The 20,999-nt window shown below is 66.8% G+C and overlaps 1 protein-coding gene across 9 annotated transcripts; it reads right to left on the bottom strand.

The window, feature by feature from the left end:
- Positions 1-1,279: 1,279 nt before the first annotated feature.
- On the bottom strand, positions 1,280-18,111 carry FGFR3 (fibroblast growth factor receptor 3). 9 transcript variants are annotated; one of them, XM_064584134.1, is made up of 18 exons: positions 17,923-18,111; positions 17,344-17,554; positions 11,138-11,407; positions 10,824-10,877; positions 8,661-8,833; positions 8,464-8,587; positions 8,199-8,389; positions 7,048-7,198; positions 5,575-5,765; positions 5,078-5,226; positions 4,540-4,661; positions 4,347-4,457; positions 4,074-4,264; positions 3,866-3,988; positions 3,687-3,757; positions 3,397-3,534; positions 3,104-3,209; positions 1,280-3,033 (listed from the first exon to the last, which is right to left on the bottom strand). In XM_064584134.1, the coding sequence occupies exons 2-18, from the start codon at positions 17,450-17,452 to the stop codon at positions 2,887-2,889; spliced, it is 2,421 nt and encodes an 806-aa protein (XP_064440204.1). In that variant the 5' UTR covers positions 17,453-17,554; positions 17,923-18,111; the 3' UTR covers positions 1,280-2,886. The 9 variants fall into 9 exon arrangements, with proteins under 9 accessions (XP_064440204.1, XP_064440200.1, XP_064440201.1 ...); XM_064584130.1 differs by having other exon boundaries at positions 5,078-5,223; positions 17,923-18,056; XM_064584131.1 differs by lacking the exon at positions 7,048-7,198 and adding an exon at positions 6,232-6,376 and having other exon boundaries at positions 17,923-18,056.
- Positions 18,112-20,999: the final 2,888 nt, after the last annotated feature.

The following is a 20,999-nucleotide window of genomic DNA, read 5'->3' as shown; positions in this document are numbered from 1 at the left end:
GGGCGCCAGGAGTGCTTCCCCCAGTGAGGTCACGGTATGGGGCGGCACCGGGTTCAGATCCTCCCTTCCAGGGGGGCCCCAGACTTGGAAAGTGAGTTGAACACAGCTCTAGCGGGAGCGGGTTTCTGAGAAGCCAGAGTTGAACTGGACCCAGCGCAGTGGCTGGCCCTCTACAGTCAGACCAGACTAGGTGTCAGCAGCGACAGAGGAAGGAGGGACAGCCGGCCCTGCACAGCCCTGGGGTTCAGAGAGGGCCTGGGCAAGTCTGTGCTTGGCCGTCGGTCCCCGAATCCTCTCCAGCCTCAGCACAGCCTGGGCGTTACCGCCTCCTTTAGGAAGCCTTCCCAGACTTACCCCCCCAGTGTGGCGTGGGTGGGTGCCCTGGTCCGCGTCCCCACTGCCCCAGACCGAGAACTCTGGAGCAGAGGGGGCCAGGTCCTGTCACTGGGTCCTCGGTGCCCCAGCTAGCTGAGGGTCAGCATGCAGTGTCTGCCCAAAGTCCCAGGAGTGGTGGAGAGCAGGGGCTGCGGGTGAAGCCCCTGGGGCGGGGCGGGGGTGATGCCAGGCCTGGGATGGGGAAGGGAAGCATCCGGGAGCTGGAGTGTGGCTCCCAGAGCAGACAGCACTCTCCCCCCTCCCAGCCCCCCCCCCCCACCAGTGTGTCTGAATCAGGGGCCAGGTGAGTTTTGCTGGCATGTGGCTCTGTGGCGGGGGTGGGCGGGGAGCCCCACTAGAAACCACCTCCTCTCCCCCCCAGCTAACTGCAGGTGCCAGCAGGTGGGGTGTGGAGGGGGAGACCTCAGAAGCCGCTGCAGATGCCTGCACAGGACTCCCCGAGTCCACCTAGAGCCCACGAGCCAGGGGCAGCCAGGCAGCTTGGCAGGGCCTTCCTTCCTCCTTGCGCAGCCACACCCCAGGATACTCTCATTGCCCATCCCCTGAACACCCCCTTGCTGGCATTCCCTGCCCTTGGGGACCTCAGACGGAGGCAATGAAGACCACCCATGGCCCTGAGGTTGTGCCCTGCCCACGTTGGACCCCCATGCAGCTGGGCATAGCGGACCACCCTCCCCCTGGCTTTGCCCAGGATTGTCCTATCCAAGCCGGGACCTGAGCTTATGACCGCAGGCTGCCAGTCCCAGTCTGTGCCCGTAGCAGCTGGAGACCCCTCCCTCCTCAGGGCAGGGAGGGCGGCCGACAGGACCTGTCCCAGGCGGGCAGTAGGGACACTGAACTGGGGTTCCAGAAGGGCAGGAAACAAGGAGTCACAGAGCAGGGATGGGAACCAGTCGTCTCTTTATTTTCTGGAAAGCATGTCTGCTAGTTTGGGCCGACACCTTCGGCCCCCATAAGGCGGGGAGGGGGGGGCCCTGAGAACAAAGACCACCCTGAACCACTGCCCGGCTGGCCAGCTGATGAGCAAAAAACAGCCCCCCAAATTCGGGCCATTAACAGTACAAAAAGTAACAAAACTGAATTCACGGCTTTCTCTCCCAAGCTTTGAAAGGTGGCAGTTCGGGCTATAAAAGTCTAGAAGCATTGCGTAAGAAGTGTTAATCTACAGCAAATACATCTTGTAAAAACTCAATAAATTATATATATAGATATATATAAACTTGTAACATCTAATAACATCTGAGCCTGCGTGCAGGGTTGGCCCCCACTGGAAGCTGCCTCCCCACCCGGAACACATGGCAATTAGAACTTGGAGGAAAATACCAGCTTGCTTTGAAGTCCCAAAAAATAAATCTCCTAAAGAAAAACCCTATAGAAATCTAATTCCCCTGCAAAAGAAGGCCAAAGGAAATAAAATATCCTCACTAGAATCACCTCAAACTATGAACGGCCCTTAAGGGCGCACGGAAACGGGCTGAGCTTCCGGGTGCCGCTGGCCAAGCCCGGCGCGGTGTGCGTGCCCCGCGGCGCCTCTAAATGGAGCAGGACCCTTCTCAGCTGTTAATAAGTTAAAACCGAAACCTCTCTGCCATGCGGCTGTGTCAACGCTATGAGCGTGCGGGGGGAGGGGCGGCAACACAGCGACGGGGGTTCTGGGGGTTGATAAATAGCTTTACAAATATACAGGTCCAGGTACAATTTTTAAAACAAAACTGCCAGAAAAGCCCCTCCATCATCTGCTGGTGTTTGTGCTCGTCTCCACAGCAAATCCCTCGGGGAGGCTCCCTGGGCTCCCGGGGTCCCAGGCCTGCGACACCAGCCCTTCTTCCATATAGGTATTTATATATATATACGTGTGTGTATCCTACACACGGCTTCTATTTATATAAATGTACACTCATTTCTGGAATGAACCTCTCGGAGAGAAGTTAAAGGCTTCAGGTACCCGTAATTCCGTCTCCAAGGAGCAGGGTGGGACGTGGGGGAGGCTGGAGGTGGGGGGCTGCGTGCGTGCTCACACTCACCCCCAGGCACGAGGTGTCGCGTGGGTGGGCGGCCTGCGCGTGGGGGCGACCCCGCAGGCTCAGCCCAAGGCCCTACACTGCATGCCAGAGCCAGGCCAGCCCTGGGGCTCCCTGGAGGCAGCCGGTGGGGGGAGGGGAGCCTGGGGCAGGGGCCCCGCTCCCTGTCCTGAGGGGCCCCGGGAGGAACCCCTTTACATTCTACATTCGTCCCCCTGGTGCTGCCAGTGCTGGTGGCCAGGAGGTCATTGTACAGCAGGGCGGGCACCCCGGGGATCCCTGCGCCCGGGGCCCCAAGACTCCCTCACACCCACACACACACAGCTGTCTGTCCATCTGTCCCAGGACTCAGACCCGGGCCAGGGGGCCCCAGTGGTTGACAGCACTCCACCAGCAGCACAGGGGGGCGGGGGGGAGCTGGCATCCACTCGCACATTGGTGGGGGCTCGGCCTGCAGGCCGATGGCCCTTCACGTCCGCGGGCCCCCACTGCCGGGTGGGGCTGGAGGCAGCAGGTCATGGGCAAACACAGAGTCGTCCCCCGAGGAGCTGGAGCTGGGGGTGTCCTGGCCGCCTGGTGAGTACTGCTCGAAAGGCACGGACAGGTCCAGGTACTCCTGTGGGTGGGCGGCGGTCAGTGCTGTGTCCCCCCCACGCAGCATGGGGGCGGGGGGGGCCAGCACTCACATCCGTGGACGTCACAGTGAGGATGCGATCCAGGTCCTCCACCAGCTGCTTGAAGGTGGGCCTCTGGGAGGGGACCGCGTGCCAACATTCCCGCATGATCATGTACCTGTGGGCAGTGCGCTCGGGTGAGGCTCCCGGCCCGGCGCCCACCCGAGCCCAGCCCGCAATGGGTTCCCACCCGTCCCCCTCGGACACCCTGCTGAGGGAGCTCCCAGGCCACGGGGGGGTGGGGGGAGGTGAGCCGCCCCGTGGACCAGTGTCAGGAAGGGTGGCCGCAGGGCGCGGACACTCACAGGTCGTGTGTGCAGTTGGCCGGCTTGTCCATGCGGTGACCTTCCTTCAGCAGCTTGAAGAGCTCCTCCACGGGGATGCCGGGGTACGGTGAGCCCCCCAGGGTGAAGATCTCCCAGAGCAGGACCCCAAAGGACCAGCTGGTGGGGCGCACAGGACAGTCAGCCTGCCCTGCGCCCCCCACCGGAGAGCAGGGGAGATGGGCCAGGGCCTGGGAGGGGCCCGTCTCTGTCTCGTGTCCCCCGCAGCTCCCGACCCCCTGGCCCTCCCCAGGATCTGGGAGACCACATACACGTCACTCTGGTGGGTGTAGACTCGGTCAAACAAGGCCTCAGGCGCCATCCACTTCACGGGCAGCCGGCCCTGGGAGGGGGAAGGGGGCACGTTGGGGCCAGTGCCGTCTTGCTGGTGGGGGGGCCTTCCCTCTCCTTCCCCCCCACCAATCAACCACCCCCCTCCAGCTGGGCTCACGTTGGTGGTCTTTTTGTAGTAGTCAAGGTTGTGCACGTCACGGGCCAGGCCGAAGTCCGCGATCTTCATCACGTTGTCCTCGGTCACCAGCACGTTGCGGGCGGCCAGGTCCCTGTGGATGCACTGAGGGGGAGGGGTGGGCAGTGAGGCTCCCAAGTGGCCCCGGCTGGCTGAGGGACCTGCCGCCCCTCCTCCCACCCCCGCTCACCTTCTGCGAGGCCAGGTACTCCATGCCCCGCGCCACCTGGTAGGCGCAGGACACCAGGTCCTTGCAGGTGAGCTGCTCCTCGGGCAGCTTGCAGGTGTCAAAGGAGTAGTCCATGCCCGGGGGCCGCCGGGCCCGCAGGTACTCCCTCAGGTTGCCCTTGGCCGCGTACTCCACCAGCACATACAGGGGCCCTAGGAGCACAGGAGCCTCAGCGGAGGGCCCCGCCCTCGGGGCCCCGGGAGCCCCAGCTGCTCGCCTGCCCGCAGCACCTACCGCCCTGGGTGCACGCCCCCAGCAAGTTGATGATGTTCTTGTGCCTGCCGATCATCTTCATCATCTCCATCTCAGACACCAGGTCCGAGAGGTCCTTGTCCGTGGCGTCGTCTGCACAGGAGGGAGGCTGCATCAGGCACCGCTGCCCCAGCCCTGCCCAGGTCCCCGCTGCCACAGCCCTCCCCTCCCTCACCTTTGAGCATCTTCACGGCCACAGTGACAGGCTTCGCAGCCCGGTCCTTGTCGATGCCGATGGCCTCCGCCATGACGACCTGGCCGAAGCAGCCCTCCCCAAGAGGCTTGCCCAGGGTCAGCCTGGTGGCAGAGACGAAGAGGCAATGAGCACTCCCGCCTGCTTCGGACTCTGTCCCAGGCAGTCTCGGAGGCCCAGTGCCACCGCATCCGGGAAGCCCTCCATACTTGCTCCACAACCTTGCTCGTGAAGATGAAGGACGCTGACCCTGCAGCCTCTTCCTCTGTGCGGGGGCCCTCCAGACAGAGCACTTTGCAAGGGGTGCCCCCACCCCCGGGAGCCTCTGTCCCTGGCTCAGCCTCCTCTGGCCGTAGCCACGCTGTGCACGGAGCTGATTCCTACCTGCCTCTGATCGGAGTCCTATCAGGTTTCGGAGTGGTGCCTCCTCCCCCGCCACGGGGCTACACCCCACGTGTCCCCGATCCCCACCGAGTCAGAGCCCAGCCCCAGCGCACAGGCTCACACTGCCACCACTGACCGGGCCCTGGACAGCTCCCACTTGGGGTCAGCAGGCAGCTCCAGCTCGGAGACGTTGGCCAGCGCAGGGCCCTCCCCAGAAGACAGCCGGGCGATGCGCACCAGCGGCGTGTTGGAGTTCATGGACGAGTTGGACTCCAAGGACACCTGCTTGGGTCAGCAGGGACAGGTTGGTGTCGTGGGGCCAAACCACGGCGGGAGGGAGGGGGTCGGGGGTAGCTAGGGACAGCGAGGATGCGGCTCTGCCTGTGGGCAGGGCTGGCCGGGGCCTGGGAGGTCTGGCTGCCCTCCACAAAGCGCCACGTGAAGATCAAGTGACCCGGGGCACCGCAAGGACGAGGGCGGGGTCGGCTCAGGGGCCACACAGACCCGCACCCCTGGGCAGGCCCTGCGCCTCAGATGCCGCGGGGTGTCCCTGCGCTCAGGAGCCCAGCAGGCGGGGCCATGGGGGCTCCGGGAGGCCAGGCGGCTCGGAACCCGGTATCTACTTTCTGTTACCTGTCGCTTGAGTGGGAAGCGGGAGACCTTGTGCACGGTGGGCGAGCCCAGGCCCTTCTTCGGGGGCGTGCGCAGGCGGCACAGCGCCACGGCCCCCACCACCAGGATGAAGAGAAGGAAGCCCACCCCGTAGCTGAGGACGCCCGCGTACACGCTGCCAGCCTCGCCAGCCTCCGCCAGCTCCTCCTCGGCTGCAAAGACACGGGCGTTGCAGGCCTGGCCCAGCCGCACGAGCCCCCGTGGGCCGCCCAGGGCCGGGGCCAGAGGCGCGGTGGGCGCGGGGAAGGGGCTCGGAGCCCTGGTGGGGGCGCACTGAGGGGCCTGCGGTCGGCAACGCCGGGTCAGCAGGGGGACACCCAGCAGAGGAGGAGCCCCACAGAGCCAGCAGCACTGACACCCGGCACCTGGGGAGACGCCAGAGCTGCCACCTAGGCTGTCGGGGACCTGGCCGGGAGTGGGGGGCTCCAGGGGGGCCTGTGAGCCAAGACACGGCGTGTCGACCGCGTTCCCCTACCAGCCATCGGCCTGGCGCGGGAGCACCGGGGACCGAGGTGGCCCCGGGCCGCAGGGTCCCCCGCCTGTCCCTGGCAGCCGTGGAGTGTCCCACGCCAGCGACCCCGGCAGGACGGGGACAGAGCAGGCCGCAGGAGCCAGTACCTGGCAGCACCACCAGCCACGCAGAGTGATGGGAAAACCCGATAGAATTGCCCGCCAGACACGTGTACTCCCCCGCGTCCTCAAAGGTGACATTGTGCAAGGACAGCACCTCTAGCTCCTTGTCGGTGGTGTTAGCGCCCGCCGTCTACAAAGAGAGAACAGAGCGCGATAGGCGAGCACCAGCACCTGCCAAGGGCACCGCAGCCAGAGTCCACGCGCTCACGGTCCAGCCAGGCTGCAAGGAAAACGCCGCCGCCGCCGCCACCACCACGGCCCCGGCCCGGCGCCACGGGTCCTCGGCCTCGCGCGTCCACACAGAGCCCGAAGCCAGTCCCTCCACCGGCGAGTCCTCTGTCCCAGGTGAGCGCCAGGCATGCGGCCAGCGGCGTGCTGCACGGGCGCGCGTGCGGGGTTAGTGTGCGCGCGGGGGCGCGGGGGCGGGTGAGCCGGGGGGCAGCCCGGCAGCAGGGCAGCCGGCCGCGGGGCCGGGGCGGGAGCGGGCGGGAGCGCGGAGCGCGAGAGGCGCGCGCGGGCGGGGCGGGCGAAGCGGAAGCGCGCGGGGCGGTGCAGCCTCTGCGGGTCGGAGGCCTCCGGGGGTGCGGCGGGAGCGCAGGCGGGGTCGGCACAGGCCGCGGCCCGAAGCGGGCGGTCACAGTGGAGGCCAGAGGCGGCAGCATCGCGGACGCGGCTCCGCCGGGAGCACAGCGCGAGCCACGGGGCGGGGAGCGAGCAGGACGGGGGCGTGCAGGTGGGCGCGTGGCCAGGGTGTCGGAGCTGGAGCTCGGCGTGCCAGGCAGCGTGGGACAGAGTCGTTACCTGCTTGGGGCCCGTGAACACGCAGCCAAAAGGCCTTCTCAGCCACGCCTATGAAATTGGAGGCTCGACAGAGGTACTCGCCCCCATCACGCTCGGACACATTGGCCAGGCGGAGGCGTGCGTCGGCCTCCACACTCTCACTGATCCAGGACTGCGGGGACAAGAGACCCGGCTTAGGCGCGCCCTCAGCAGCCCGGCTGGGCACAGAGCGGCCGTGCGGGCGCAGGGCCGGGCAGACCCCGCCACGGGGGTGGGCCTCAAGGAACGGAGGGCGGGGGCCAGGCCGGGCCATGCCGGGCAGGGAGTCTGCCTGGAGGCGGCCACGGAAGCACCTGCCCGTGGTGGGCCATGGTTTCACAGGATGCGCCTTCTGCACGCCCACCCGCTTCAGCGCAGAGTGTGGCCCTGGCAGGCACCCCTGAGAGGCCCTCCGCTGCCTAGCCCTGGGGTCCCAGCAGGGCCCGGCTCTCGGTAAGTGTGTTCCCGTGAGTGTGGAGATCTCACCCGACAGGGCCACGGTGGCCTCTCCGGTCGGGTCTGCACTCCCGCCCTCAGCCCAAGCGCCCGCTCCCTACCCCCGTGAGCAACAGATGTTTCTCTTTGGGCTGAGCGTCACAACCATCCCAACTAGGGTGGCCCCCGCCCCTGAGGCCGTGGGAACAAAGCGAGGGCCGAGGGAGGCAGGCGGACCGCGAGCCATGCTCTGCGCATGCAGACGGTGTCGAATCAGGGCGGCCGGAGGCGTGGCTGCCTGCACCTCGGGCCCACAGCCTGCCGCGCCGGGAGGGCTCAGCTGCCACCTGCCTGCCCTGGGGCCTTGAGCTTGACCCCGGCCCAGGGCGCTGTCTGCAGGCCTGCCTCCAGGGCTGAGGCCGGCCCTCAGAGCAGACGGGAAACCGAGGACTCACCGCAGGACCACGTGCTGCCTGCCTCACATGCCGGGACTGGGCCCAGACTCCCAGGCCGACCCCCCAGCCCGCCAGTGCGGAGCCGAGCCCCCCACCCCTTCTCCCCCGCCAACCCTTTGACCCAGCGAGCCTCCCTGCTGGGATGCCTTCCCGGTCCCCGGCCACGGGGGGGCCAGCAGGGCCAGGCCCGGCAGCTCCCGAGCAGCAGCCGGCCGCCGGCGCCCGGCCAGGGGTGGCACCCACCTTGAGGACAGTGACGTAGGGGGTGCCGTCAGGCCCCACTTTGCTGCCGTTCACCTCCACGTGCTTGAGCCACTGGATGTGGGGCTGCGCGTCGCTGTATACCTTGCAGTGGAACTCCACGTCGCTGCCCAGCACGGCCGTCTGGTTGGCAGGCAGCCCCGCCTGCAGGATGGGCCGGTGCGGAGAGCGCTCTGCGGGGCAGACGGGGTTAGGGGCCACCCGGCCCGCGCCGCCAGCCCACACCCGCCAGCCCCGGGGGCCTCACCCAGCACGTCCAGGGTGTAGGTCTGCCGGATGCTGCCGAACTTGTTCTGCACGACGCACGTGTAGTTCCCGCGGTCCGAGGGCACCACGCTCTCCATGACCAGGCTCCACTGCTGGTGCCTCAGCTGTGGGCAGGCGCGCGTGAGGGGACAGCGGCCCAGGACCCCGCCGGCCAGCACCGCCCGCCACCAGGCCCACCTTGATGCCCCCGATGCGGTGCTCGCCTCGGAACTCCTTGCCGTTCTTCAGCCAGGAGATGGACGGCGTGGGGTTGCCGGCGGCCGGGCACCGGAAGCGCACGGTGTTGGCGGCCGGCACCGCCAGCAGCTTCTTGTCCATGCGCTCAGGCCGCGTCCAGTAAGGGGCCCCTGCTGGCAGAGGGGGGCGTGCCAGCCGTAACCAGGGTGGGGACAGAGGTCCACCTGAGCCCGCTTCAGAAGCCGCCAGGCTGCTCACGCCTCCAGCCTCCGTGTACGGAGTGTTGGACTTTTTTTTTTTTTATTTAAGATTTTATTTATTTGACAGAGACACAGCGAGAGAGGAAACATAAGCAGGGGAAGTAGGAGAGGGAGAAGCAGGCTTCCCGCCGAGCAGGGAGCCCGATGCGGGGCTCGATCCCAGGACCCCGGGATCATGACCCGAGCCAAAGGCAGACGCTTAACGACTGAGCCACCCAAGCGCCCCCGGAGTGTTGGGACTTTTGAGGACCTCTGCCTTGGCTGGACAAGGCCGCCGACAGCCCCAGTGTCGCCTCCCAGCATTCTCAAAGCTAAGCACGCCCCTCCCCTCCCTGTCTGCCTCCCGCAAGCACCCGCAGCAGCCAAGGGGGCCCGAGGGTCCAGAACAATACACCCTGACCTGGGAGCCTTCGAGACATAAGGGTATCTCCCGGGCAACACCCACCAACCCAGGGAGGCACACTTGGGGCCGGCCCACTGAAGTGGAGACCCAGCCAGCAGCGGAACCAGGCCAGCCCAGGTCACAGAGCCCAGCTGGGTGGACAAGCAAGGCCAGGACCTAGAAGCCGCGGAGCGGGACATAAGGCCCAGCCCCCTGCAGAGCCCAGAGTCTCAAAGGTGGCCAGGTGCCTGCTAGAACCCTTGAGACCCAGAGTCACCCTCTAGAGCACTCTAGGGCCTGCCGGGCAGGGGGAGGGGACATGGCATCTGGGGGGCACTGCCCCCTCCTGGTTTTCAGGGTTGTCCCCATCCTCCACCCTAATTGGTTTCCATCCTTCCTTGTTACTGGGGTGGGGGCTGCATTCCTGCCCTGGGAGGCTGGACAGGCATCCCCTAGGACAGGGGAGAGACGCCCCTCTCACCCCCACCCCTGCCCTGCTGCCTTCAACACAGCCATGTGGCGGAGGAGGGCGCTGAGGCCCAGGCAGGGAGCCCTCCAGGGGCAGAGACCCCGGGGGGACTGCAGGCTGAGACCATGGTGGCTCAGCCCTGCTGGACGGTGTCTGTGGAGGACAGCCTGCCAGTGACCCTTGGAGCCCCTGAGCCCACCGGGTTGTGCTGGGGGGGGGGTGGAGGGGCCAGCACCGCCTGACATGGCCAGGGTGGCCGGGGCTCCAGGAGCAACTGGGCCTGGAGCTTGGCTTTGAACTCCTGGCAGCCAAAGGAAAAAGGGAAAATAGAGGAGACCTAGTGGCTCCTCAGGAAGGGCCCTTCCACGCCTCTGTCAGCATGCACACCCAAGGTAGAGCCGACCTACGCACCCCGGCACCTGGCTCCTCTCCGGGGACCACTCCTCTCCCACATCCCCACCCAGCTCCACCTCCCTAGAGGGCTCCCCCTCACCTCTTTGCCACTGGACCCCTCGGGGCCCTCCACCTCCCCTAGCCAGCCCCTCCGTGATTGGCAAAGTCTACCCGCCACTGCGCCAGGCTTACACACCTGCGTGCTGTGACCCCACCTGCTCCCCACACCTGCGGCCTGCTCCCCACAAATGCCACAGCCTCCCCTTTACAATGAACACGTGCCCAAAGCTGGTGTCCCTGGAGCCCACAGCCACCCTCCACTCCCACCTCCCATGCCCCGACTCCTCAGTCCGATGACCCACAGCAGCCCGGCTGGGCCACCTTACTGCCCCCGCCGCGGCCTCCCTGTCTCACCTGCCACGCAGCGCCCCCACCCCCCCAGCTTGCCACCCAGAGCTCAGGGCCGCCACAGTGAGGGGACCCCACGCTCGGTGTGACCCCAGGGGGGCAGCCCCCAGGTCTCGGTCTCCTACCTGCCTGAGGAGCAGGAGGCCCTGTACCTGCAGAGTGTAGGGCTTGGCAGCTAGGAAGCAAGCCCACCCCTGGGAAGGCAGGTCCCCAACCCTGGCCAGCCTGGCGTGCCTGGAACCCGGGCTCACCTGTATCCTCAGCCTCATCCTCCCCGTCTTCATCATCTCCGGAGGACGGAGCATCTGAAATTCAGGCAACAGGGAGTGTGCAGGGGTCGGCCCCCCGACAGGCAAATGCCCAGGGCCTACACCCCAGTACCTCCACCTCCTCCCGGGTCTGTGGGGGCCGCCCACGGGCAGGGCTGGAGCCCCTTCACGCAGCACCTCCTACGGGGTGCCCCCACCCAACGACCACCAAGACCCTCAATGTGGGGTGGAGCGCAGCCGCAGGCCACACGGTGGCAGGCCACACGTTGAGCTCGGTGGGGCCCCGGGGCACTCACCGGTCACGCGCACGCTGAAGTAACACAGCACGCGCTGAGTGAGCCGCTGCCGGCAGCTATAGGCCCCCGCGTCCTCATGGGAGGCGTTGAGCACCTGCAGCCGCTGAGGCCCCACCAGGATGCGGTCGGAGGGCACTAGCCCCACACCGTCCTTGACCCAGACACTGGGCCCCGTGGGACCACCGGCAGGCGCATGGCAGCTCAGCTCCACGGTGTCCCCGCTGCCAAAGACCAGCTGTTCCTGCTGGCCAGGCTCAGGTCCCAGGGCCTCTGTGGAGGAGACGATGACCCTGAGGCAGGTGCCCCCGAAACAGGAATCCTGGGCGCCCGGCACCCCCGGGAGGCCCCACGGCTGGCCCACTGCCCAGACATGCAGCAAAGGCTGTGGCGGGGGCATCTGGGGCCCAGAGGGCTAGGCAAGGGCCACCGCATCCAGAGCCTGCTGTCCTGCAAAGTGTCCCAGGCCTGCCAACTGGTGTGAGCCCTGAGGACAACCACACCGTCGCGGCACCGAGGTGGATGACACGCGAGGAAGCGGGGTCGGCTGCGCACTCGCCAGACCATACTCATGGACATTGAGAATTCAAGTTGCAGGGTGTCACGGAGTATCATTCTTCCTCTGGTTTTTCCCAACCACTTAGAAATGCAAAATCCATGCTGAGCTTACAGGCTGTACAAAACCAGCCGGCAGGCAGAGGTCCTCCACAGACCTCTGGCTTCTAGCCTAAAACAGAGGCTCGAGGCAGGAAGGACGTGGTGGGGGGCAGGGGTCCCACTTACTGCCCCCCATTTCTCATCCTGGCAGCAAAAGCACTTCCGGACCAGAGAACAGACGCTCCCCAGCTCGAGGAGGAAGCCACCACGGCTGGGCAGCACTTGCTGTGGGCCGGTGACCTCGGGGGCCAGCCCGGGTCTCGGGGACATGGAATGCCTGTACCCCAACTTAGAAGGGAGTGTCGTGTGTGTGAGCTACGCCTCAGCACTACACTAAACACACAGCAGAACATTCCTAAGTACAGACGGGATACTGCGGGCAGCGGTCTCACGGGCCAGTGGGTTAAGGGGACCTGGGACCCTCCCCCCACCATTTCACGGATAAGAACACAAGCTGGGAGGGGTGGGAGGTTGTGAGCAGGTCAGAGCGGGAACCCTTGAGCTAGGCTAAGGTGACCTGGCCCACCTTACGTGCAAATGCTAAGTTGGGGTAGAAGACGCTCGCCAAGGGCGGATGTCCACCCGTAAGCCCCCAGGGCCCTCCTCTCTGCCCAGCGGCTGCCTAGCTCGCTGAGATCCAGGGACATACCCCTGGCGGGGCTGGCTATCACCCCCAAGCCTCCCTGCCAGGGCCAGACAATGGCCAGCGCAGGAGGGCAGCCTGGGCTTGGGGCCCGGGACAGAGGTGGGTGGTCCCGCTGCCCAGGCCTCCTTCCCCAGACCCGGCTGGGTCAGTTACACCATCACTTGTCATTCTGCCGACGCGTGGCCTAGATTCGAGGGCCCAGCTGCCCACTCTAGCCACACCAGGCCCTGGCTCCCTGGACAGTCCCAATTCTGCCCACCCACTTCCGGCGGGCCCACCAGCCCCATGCCCACCAGGAGGGTCTCTGGAGTATCCTCCCAGTCTGCATCCCTGGGGGCCCCACAGTCAGGGGCCTCCTGCTCTGACCTCCAGCCCCCAGTCCTGGCTACTGTATCCTGTGGGGACCACCCAGTGCTGGGCACTGACTGAGGCCCCCCAGAAGGCTGAGGACAGGCTGGTCATGGCAGCCTCAGCCCCAGGCCCTGGCCCAAGGGCAACAGTGGTTGGTTCTGGTTTGGTCTGGGCAGCCTCGGCAGGTCAACCATCCACACAGTATTCACTTCAACCTCGTCCAGCACGGGACTGAGGAGCACAGAGCAGCCCCCAGGCCAGCCATCTGCTGCTGGACAGACGCTGCACTCAGCTGAGGCCCAGCCCTTGACCTGCCCAGGTGCCGAAGCCAGGGACCCCCGGGCCAGGGCAGCAGAGTCTCTGCCTCCAGTAGAGCTGACCCACCAGGCCCACCCTGAGCCACGGAGGACCCTGGGGGTGACCCAGCAGTGGCCGAGGGGATGGGGTCAGGCAGGGGGACAGAGGAGGATGGGCAGGGCCCAAAGTGATGGGCATGGGTGGGCACTAACCCAGCCACTGTCTGGCCCTACCCGGGGAGCAGCAGGGGCACATGCCGTTCAGCCCCCACCCCCAGCAGCCCTAGGAGGGAGTCTTTCCTGATCAACAAAAGGGGGCCCTACCCACGCCCACGCAAGCGCTGGGGCCCACGCATGCTGGAGGCCAAGTCCTGTGTGCCACGGCAGGTGCCCACGTGCCTGAGGGGAGTGGGCATAGGTGGAATGCCTGCCCCCACCTGCATCCCCACCCCAACAGGGGATGGAGCTCATTTGGGGGCCGTAGGCCGAGGGCAGCCCATGGGACCACCCAAGGGGTACTGTGTCCTGGAAAGGCCCGCTGTCTCCCAGTCACAGGGTCCCCCTGACTCTGCTGCTCACTGGCCTCGTGCCTCAATTTCCCCCACTGGGACACAGGGCAGAAATCCCACCGGAAGGCCCGGGAGGCCACCCCAGCTGTGAAAGTGCTGGGTCCCGGGAGAGCAGGGGTGAGAGACCCAAGCCATCACCTTTGATGTTACCAGGCCACAGCCAGAGCTTGCTTGGGAGGGCTGCCGCCCAGGCCCTGACCCCCGACGGGCAGGATACGCTCCTAGATTCAGGTCACTACAGTCGAGGGCCCCCCAGTGCACGGGGAGTGCACAGGAGTGGACAACCCTTCCTCAGAAGGGCCTTGGGGGTGACCCCAAAGAACAAGCATCAAATTCAGACCTGATTCAAAGGAACCATTGGACTGGCTGCCCGCAAGGGATCTGGGGTTTGGGGTGGGATGAAGAACAAAGGGTCTGGTTCCGGATGTGTGATGAAGCTTTCACTGCCCTCCAGAGCTTCTAAATAGCCCAAGAGACATGGGTTTTCTCAAAGGGACCCGAAGCCGAGGGAGAAGATCTGATCTATCGCCTCCCCACCTGGAAACTATCTGAAAAGTTTCATACCAAAGTTAGAAAAAAGGGGGGGGGGGGCGGTTTGGAGATCAGGCAAGTGAATGTGGGCTTATGGGATGACCCAGCCTGACCTTCCCAGAACCCTGCCATTACCTGTCCTCACAAAAAGGTAAGGTGACTGGGGCTCCAGGAGGGCTCCCAGAGCCCCCAGCAGGATGTAGAGTAAGGAGGCTCCCTTCTCATCCAGAAGAGACCCCCCTCATTGCTTACTCACTTGTAAGTGACTCAGACCTGCCAGGCTGCCCCTCCAGCCCGTGCCTGCTGGGGCTCCTGTTCCCTTTTAGTTCCAGTTATGAAACGGGGCACAGCCAGGACCCAGAGCAGCCCCAAGGAGGACCTGAGGCCCTGGGGGCAGGGGTGCTTCTCAGTTCAGTGCAGGGGCGGAGGTCAGAAGTCCAGCCTCTGGCTCAGCCAGGTTAATGAACCACCCAGAGGCCTGTGGGGCTCAAAGTCCAGCCCTGATGAGCAGGAGGTGGGGGAGGCTGCAACCAGTGCTTTTCTGGGAAATGCCCTGTACTCCCACAGGACCCCTCTTGGCTGGGTGGGTTCAGGCGGCAGGGGAGTGCCCCCCACCAGGCCCCTCACAGAGAACACTGGTCCCATGGGCAGATGAAGGCTGCCCAGGTCAGTCCAGTGGCCCGCACCTTCCCCACCCCGACCCCAGGCAAGTCTGGCTTTTTAATTTGTTTCCCGGGACAGTGTCAGCTGGAAACTCTAAATTTCATGAGGTCCTTGAATTTTTACGGCCTGGTCCATGTCCTTAGCGAACCGGATTAAAAGCTCACTGACCTAGCAACTCACTACCTGTCTCAGCCCCTCCACTTCGGGGCGGCGGGGCAGCTCTGCCCTGGTGGGGCAAAAAGGCCCCGCTCCCTGGGGTCCCTCCTGCTGCTGTGCCCCAGGCCTGCGCCCCGGGACCGGCCTCATGGGTGCGGCCAGTTCCCAGAGGGAGGACGGAGCCCCCCGCCATGCCCGCCCCCGCACGCCGCAGGGGGTCCCCAGGGGGCCTGGAGCCCCGCCCGCCGCGCCCTCCCCGGGGCTAGTTGACATTCCTCGGCCGTAGTGAGTAATATCTTTATCTGAATGCGAATGCTAATTCGGGGCTCCCCCCGCGACGGCCTATTCGGCGCCCCTGGAAGCTGGGGCCGCCTGAGCAGGCGCTAAAAGCGCGCGCTGACCTCGCGACGGCCTCTGTCACGCCGCTGAATGACACACACATTCAAGCGCCGGGCCCACTTCATTCATAAAAAAATGACATTGTTCCGGGAGGCTGCAGCCGCCGCCGCAGAAAGGGGCGCGGGGGCGCGAGGAGGGGCGGGCCGCCATCTGCCTCCGTCCTGCCCGCGGCCGCCGCCTCCCTGGCACGGCGCGCCCGCCGCCGCTCAGCTCACACCTCCCTGCGAGGCCGCCGCGGCCGCCATCAATGCGCGGTCTGTGGCCGCGCCGGGTACAAAGGAGCGGCTGTTCGGGTCCCGCCCGGGTGGGGCGTGAGCTCACCGGGCGAAGGCCTCCCTCCGCGCGGCCGCCGGGACGGAGCGGGGGTGCGCGCGGCCCCCTCGCCCTCGCCCGGCTGTCCCCCGGGGCCGGCTCTCTCCCCGGGCCGGCTCTCTCCTCGGGGCCGTCTGTCCCCCGGGGCCGCCTGTCCCCCGGGCCGGCTCTCTCCTCGGGGCCGCCTGTCCCCCCCCCCGGGCCGGCTCTCTCCTCCGGGCCACCTGTCCCCCGGGCCGGCTCTCTCCTCGGGGCCGTCTGTCCCCCGGAGCCGGCTCTCTCCTCGGGGCCGGCTGTCCCCCGGGCCGGCTCTCTCCTCGGGGCCGCCTGTCCCCCCCCCCGGGCCGGCTCTCTCCTCCGGGCCACCTGTCCCCCGGGCCGGCTCTCTCCTCCGGGCCGTCTGTCCCCCGGGCCGGCTCTCTCCTCGGGGCCGTCTGTCCCCCGGAGCCGGCTCTCTCCTCGGGGCCGGCTGTCCCCCGGGCCGGCTCTCTCCTCCGGGCCGTCTGTCCCCCGGGGCCGCCTGTCCCCCGGGCCGGCTCTCTCCTCGGGGCCGCCTGTCCCCCCCCCCCGGGCCGGCTCTCTCCTCGGGGCCGTCTGTCCCCCGGAGCTGGCTCTCTCCTCGGGGCCGTCTGTCCCCCGGGCCGGTTCTCTCCTCGGGGCCGCCTGTCCCCCCCCCCCCCCGGGCCGGCTCTCTCCTCGGGGCCGCCTGTCCCCCCCACCCCCCCGGGCCGGCTCTCTCCTCGGGGCCGGCTGTTTCCACCCCCCGCCGGGGCGCAGCCGGGAGCTTGGCGGCGCGTGTGTGGGGCGGCACCGCCCGGAGCGCACGGCGGGCTCGGCAGGGGGCCGCGCACGCTACACCTCGAGGGCCGCGGCGCGTGTGCGGGGCGGGGCCTGGCGCACCGACGCGCTCCCGCCCCTCCCCGGAGCTCGGCCCGCGGGCCCCTAGCGGACCCCCGACGCCCACCCGACCTTGACTGCCAGCTGGGGTCCGCGGCTCCACGTCCCTCGGACACCCGCCCTCTCACCTCCCGGCGCCCAGCCTGGCGTCGGGCGCGCACCCTGGGGGAGCAGACACCTTCACCCGCAGGGCTGGGGAGCGGAGGCACTAGACGGGTGTTGCGTCGTCACGCAGGCCACTGGGGGGCAGGGCCCGGGTGGCAGGCTGACGCGCTCTCACACCCTCCCCCCAAAGTGCGGTCTTTCGCTTTGGGCCGCAGCCCTGAACCGGGACGGAGGCGGGTTGGGACTGCGGCACCAACAATAACTTTCCGTCAGTGAGGACCCGCAGAACAACAATGGGAATGGGAAACGCAGCCCCCAGCGCTCTCCCGATGCTGCCCGGGGGCAGGCTGAGCCCCACTAGGGAACCGCGGGGGCAGTGGCCGCGGACACCGCGGGCGCGTCCAGCTCCCCGCCGCGGCCTCGCACTTGGGTGGTAGCCCTGAAGCTCCAGGAGCCCCACAAACTCCTGGCCGAGATTCCCGGGGAGGGAGGCGGCAGAAACCCCGGCACTGGTTCCGCAGGGCCAGCCCAGGGCGCGCCCTCGGGCCCACTCAGATCCGGCGCCCCCCACCCACCCAGGAGCCGGTTCCTGGGCCCCGACGCCCAGCGCGTCGGGTGCTTCCTTACCTGCCGCTCTCCGCACGACGCTCTGCTCCATGCCTGGGGGCCCCGAGGCGGCGCCGGTCACGACCGCCAGCGCCACGCAGAACGCGAGGGCGCGAGCCGGGGCGCCCATAGTGGGGGCGAGGGCGACGACGTCCTCAGGCGACGCGCGCGGGCATGCTGCCCCCCATGGCCCCGCTCTGGCACCGGCGGGAAGAGGGCGCCACTCGGGAGACTGCGGGAGGAGGCGGGCAGTTCGTTATCCCGGAGGAGCCGGGGCGCGCAAGGGCGGAAGCCCCGGTGGCTGGGCTCCTGCGCCCCGGCTCCGCCGATCCCCGGCCGCCCCGCCCGCCGCCGCCGCCCTGGGCTCCCGGGCCGCCTGGCGCCGGCCGCCTCCTCCCCGCCGCGGTCCCTCCCTTCCTCCCCCTTCCCTCCCTGACTTCTGCAGAGCCCTCCCAGGGCGGCGGCGGCGGCAAACTTTCCAGAGCGGGAAGCCTGCGCCCCGGCCGGGCCCCGCCGCAGAGACCGCTCGGGACGTGAGCCCGCCGCGCGCTCTGGCCTCGCCGCGCGCCCGCCTCGACCCCTCCGCGCCCGCGCACCGACCTGGCGGCCGCTGGCGCCCACTCGCCGCGCGCGGCTCTTGCTCCGGCTCGTTACCCGCCGGCCCAGCGCCTGCGCCCCGTGCCTCCAGCGTCGGCTCGCCGGTGCGTCCGTGCGCCCGGCGGAGCAGGACTCCGCGGCGCCAGCTGCCCGCACCACCGCCGCCGCCGCCAGCGCGCACTGAGCCCTGGCGGCCCGGCGCGCGGCAGCCAGTGGGGGCTGGCCCGCGGCCGCCCCGCCCCCGGCCCGCCCCGCCCCGGCCACGCCCGCCCCCACTCGCCGGGCGCGGGACACGCCCCTCCCCTGGGGCGGCCCGGAGGCGGGGCCGCGGCTCGCCTGGCCCCCGCCCGCGGAGGGGATTAGAGGGGGCGGGGCCGGGCGGGGGCGCCGGGCGGTCTCGGAGGGCGTGGGAGCCGGGGCCGGACGCGCGAGGCCCCCAGTCGCAGCGCTGGGCCAGGCGGGCGCGCAGAGGGGCCGAGCGCGGACCTCTAGTTGCGGGCCTCGCAGTCCCAGGTGCCATCCGGCCTCCGATCAGGGCTTCAGGCCACGGAACGCGGGGACATAGAAGGGGAGCGTCTCGGTGGGTGAAGCCTGTCAGAGAGGCTTCACGGAGAAGGAGCTGCCCAAGCTGAACCCCGAGGTGTGAGCAGCCAGTCCTCAGGTGGACAAGCCCAGGAGCGCATCAAGGCCCGGGGCACTGTGTGTGCAAAGGCCCGGCAGTGAGGGGCGTCTCTGCCTGTCTGCCTGGGGCTGAAGTACCAGCGAACTGCATCCCAGAAGCACGGGTCTCCCTGCTGCTTGTAGCTAAGCTCCCCGAGTTACTCCCAATCCTCCAGGAGGAGACAAGTTTGGAGATTGGGTGCTGGCCAGGCATCACAGTGGAGAGCAGGGGTGGGGGCCTCAGAGAGGGGACACCAACCCTCGGGCTCTGGCAAAGGATGAGGGTAGCTGGTGGCAGAGCTTGAGCTGGTGGAGTTGTGACAGGTCCTGGGGCACTGCTGGGTGGGACGATCTGAGCTGGAGAGGACCCCAGGTGACTACGCCTTCTGTGCCCCCCTTCACAAGGAAGACGGCACTTCTCCCACTTTCAGGCAAACCCAGAGGGGCACAGAGAGGGGAGGGGAGACACAGGCATGGCTCTGGCCTGCCCCACCCAAGTGCCTCCGGACCACCTCCCTTCTGGAATTCTGTATGCTCATCAGGAAAATGGGCAATGAAAGCCCCTCTGTGACTGGGCGCTGGCACCACCGCACAGCTCCAGGGGCAGCCTGTGTTTTAAAGACGCCAACCTGGGAGCGCCTGGGTGGCTCGGTCGTTGAGCGTCTGTCTGCCTTCAGCTCGGGTCGTGATCCCGGGGTCCTGGGATCGAGCCCCACATCGAGCTCCCTGCTCCGCGGGAAGCCTGCTTCTCCCTCTCCCGCTCCCCCAGCTTGTGTTCCCTCTCTCGCTGTCTCTCTCTCTCAAAAAATAAATAAAATCTTTAGGGCGCCTGGGTGGCTCAGATGGTTGAGCGTCTGCCTTCGGCTCAGGTCATGGTCTCAGGGTCCTGGGATCGAGTCCCGCATCGGGCTCCCTGCTCCTTGGGAGCCTGCTTCTCCCTCTGCCTCTCTCTGTCTCTAACGAATAAATAAACAAAATCTTAAAAAATAAATAAATAATAAATAAATAAATAAATAAATAAATAAATAAAATCTTAAAATAAATAAAGACACCAACCTGGAGACACCCCAGCCTCTGAGGCCAGACTTCAGGGCCCTAGAAGGGCCCCACCCCCAGGGAGCCCTCATGCAACCCCTGTGGACCTACCTGACAGATCAGCATCCGCGCTGCGTGCTGCTCTCATTGCTTGCTCAAGTTAATCCCTCGGCCCCTGTGCTGGCCCTCAGCGGGGCCGTCCAACCCCTAACCCCTCCAATGCCCAGCCCAGGCTGCCCCCACCTGGGTCCCCTCCCGGGATACCACCCTAGGTACCACCAGCAGCAGGCATGGCTCTAATCTATTAGCCAGTTCCTTAATTAACAGGTTACTTTTTTTGAAAGATTTATTTATTTTATATATATGAGAGAGAGAGTGTGCAGGAGCGGAGGAGGGGCAGAGGGAGAGGGAGAGGGAATCTCCAGCCGACTCTGCACTGAGCGCGGAGCCCCACGACCCTGAGACCATGACCTGAACCAAAACCAAGAGTCGGACACTCAACTGACTGAGCCACCTGGGCGCCCCTAACCAGTTACTTAATGAATCAGTTGCTTGACATACAAGGATGGGTGTGGGTTGTTGGCCCCGTGGGCCCTGTTCGTCTGTGTGGATCGCACTGGGTTTTCCTCCAGATTGCTTTGTGGACAGAACTGGCAGGCGAGGCAGGAGTCAGCTCGGAGTGGGACAGAGGGGCAGGACCGGTCGCTGGCGCCTGATGCGTGGCTTCTCAGAGGACCCTTCCGAGGCCTGGGAAAGGTCTGTTTTGTCCCCTGCAGGTCCTCCCCCAGGAGGGTGCCCACAGTTCCCCCGTGGGCCCCTGAGAAAAACGTCCTGCACCTCCTGGTCTCTGAGAGGTGGGCATCCCTCCATCCTCCTGTCAGTAACTATTTTTGCTTTTTGCCTCCCAGGGCTGTTCCCTTGGCCGAAGTGCCCACAGGGATTGTAGGTCCGTGTTGGTGGTCTCTACACGCTTCTATCTATCCCAACAAGCCTGACCCTACTCGGCATCCTGTCCAGCTCCTGTGTGAATTTGGCCGCTGGGCAGCACTAGCAAGAGGAGAGGTTGCTGGGGGGATGGGCCCTTGCACCTTGGCCCAGCTCCCTCTTCCTCGGGCCTGTGGGAGGGAGTGTGTCCCCCTCTTCCTCCAGCGCCAGGCTTGGGTTGACCCCTGGGTGCTTCATGCTCTGTATTCCTTTCCGAAGGCTGCTGTAACAAATGACCACAAACCTGTTGGCTGAAATGTAGTCTCTCACGGTCCTGGAGGCCAGAAGTCGGAAACCAAGGTGTGGGCAGGGCCCTGCTCCCTCTGAGGCTCCAGGGGAGGGTCCATCCTGCCTCTTCCTGCCTCTGAGGCTCCAGGTGCTCCTGGGCTTGTGACAGTCAC

The sequence above is a fragment of the Mirounga angustirostris genome, unplaced genomic scaffold (genome assembly GCF_029215605.1).
Source record: "Mirounga angustirostris isolate CCGP_5_RB_7025 unplaced genomic scaffold, mMirAng1.0.hap1 SCAF_2, whole genome shotgun sequence".
NCBI lineage: Eukaryota > Metazoa > Chordata > Mammalia > Carnivora > Phocidae > Mirounga > Mirounga angustirostris.
Note: the sequence above shows the minus strand (reverse complement) of the source record. Positions and strands in the feature narration are given on the sequence as shown.

What these genes read in the sequence shown, in the direction of transcription:
- FGFR3 (XM_064584134.1), bottom strand. Translation starts at nt 17,452, where the DNA reads ATGGGCGCCCCGGCTCGCGCCCTCGCGTTCTGCGTGGCGCTGGCGGTC. An exon ending in TGTTCACGGGCCCCAAGCAG is followed by an intron (nt 5,766 to 7,047) that starts GTAACGACTCTG and finishes GTGTCTTTGCAG; the next exon opens with CCGAGGAGGAGCTGGCGGAG. An exon ending in TCACTGTGACGTCCACGGAT is followed by an intron (nt 3,034 to 3,103) that starts GTGAGTGCTGGC and finishes GCCCACCCACAG; the next exon opens with GAGTACCTGGACCTGTCCGT.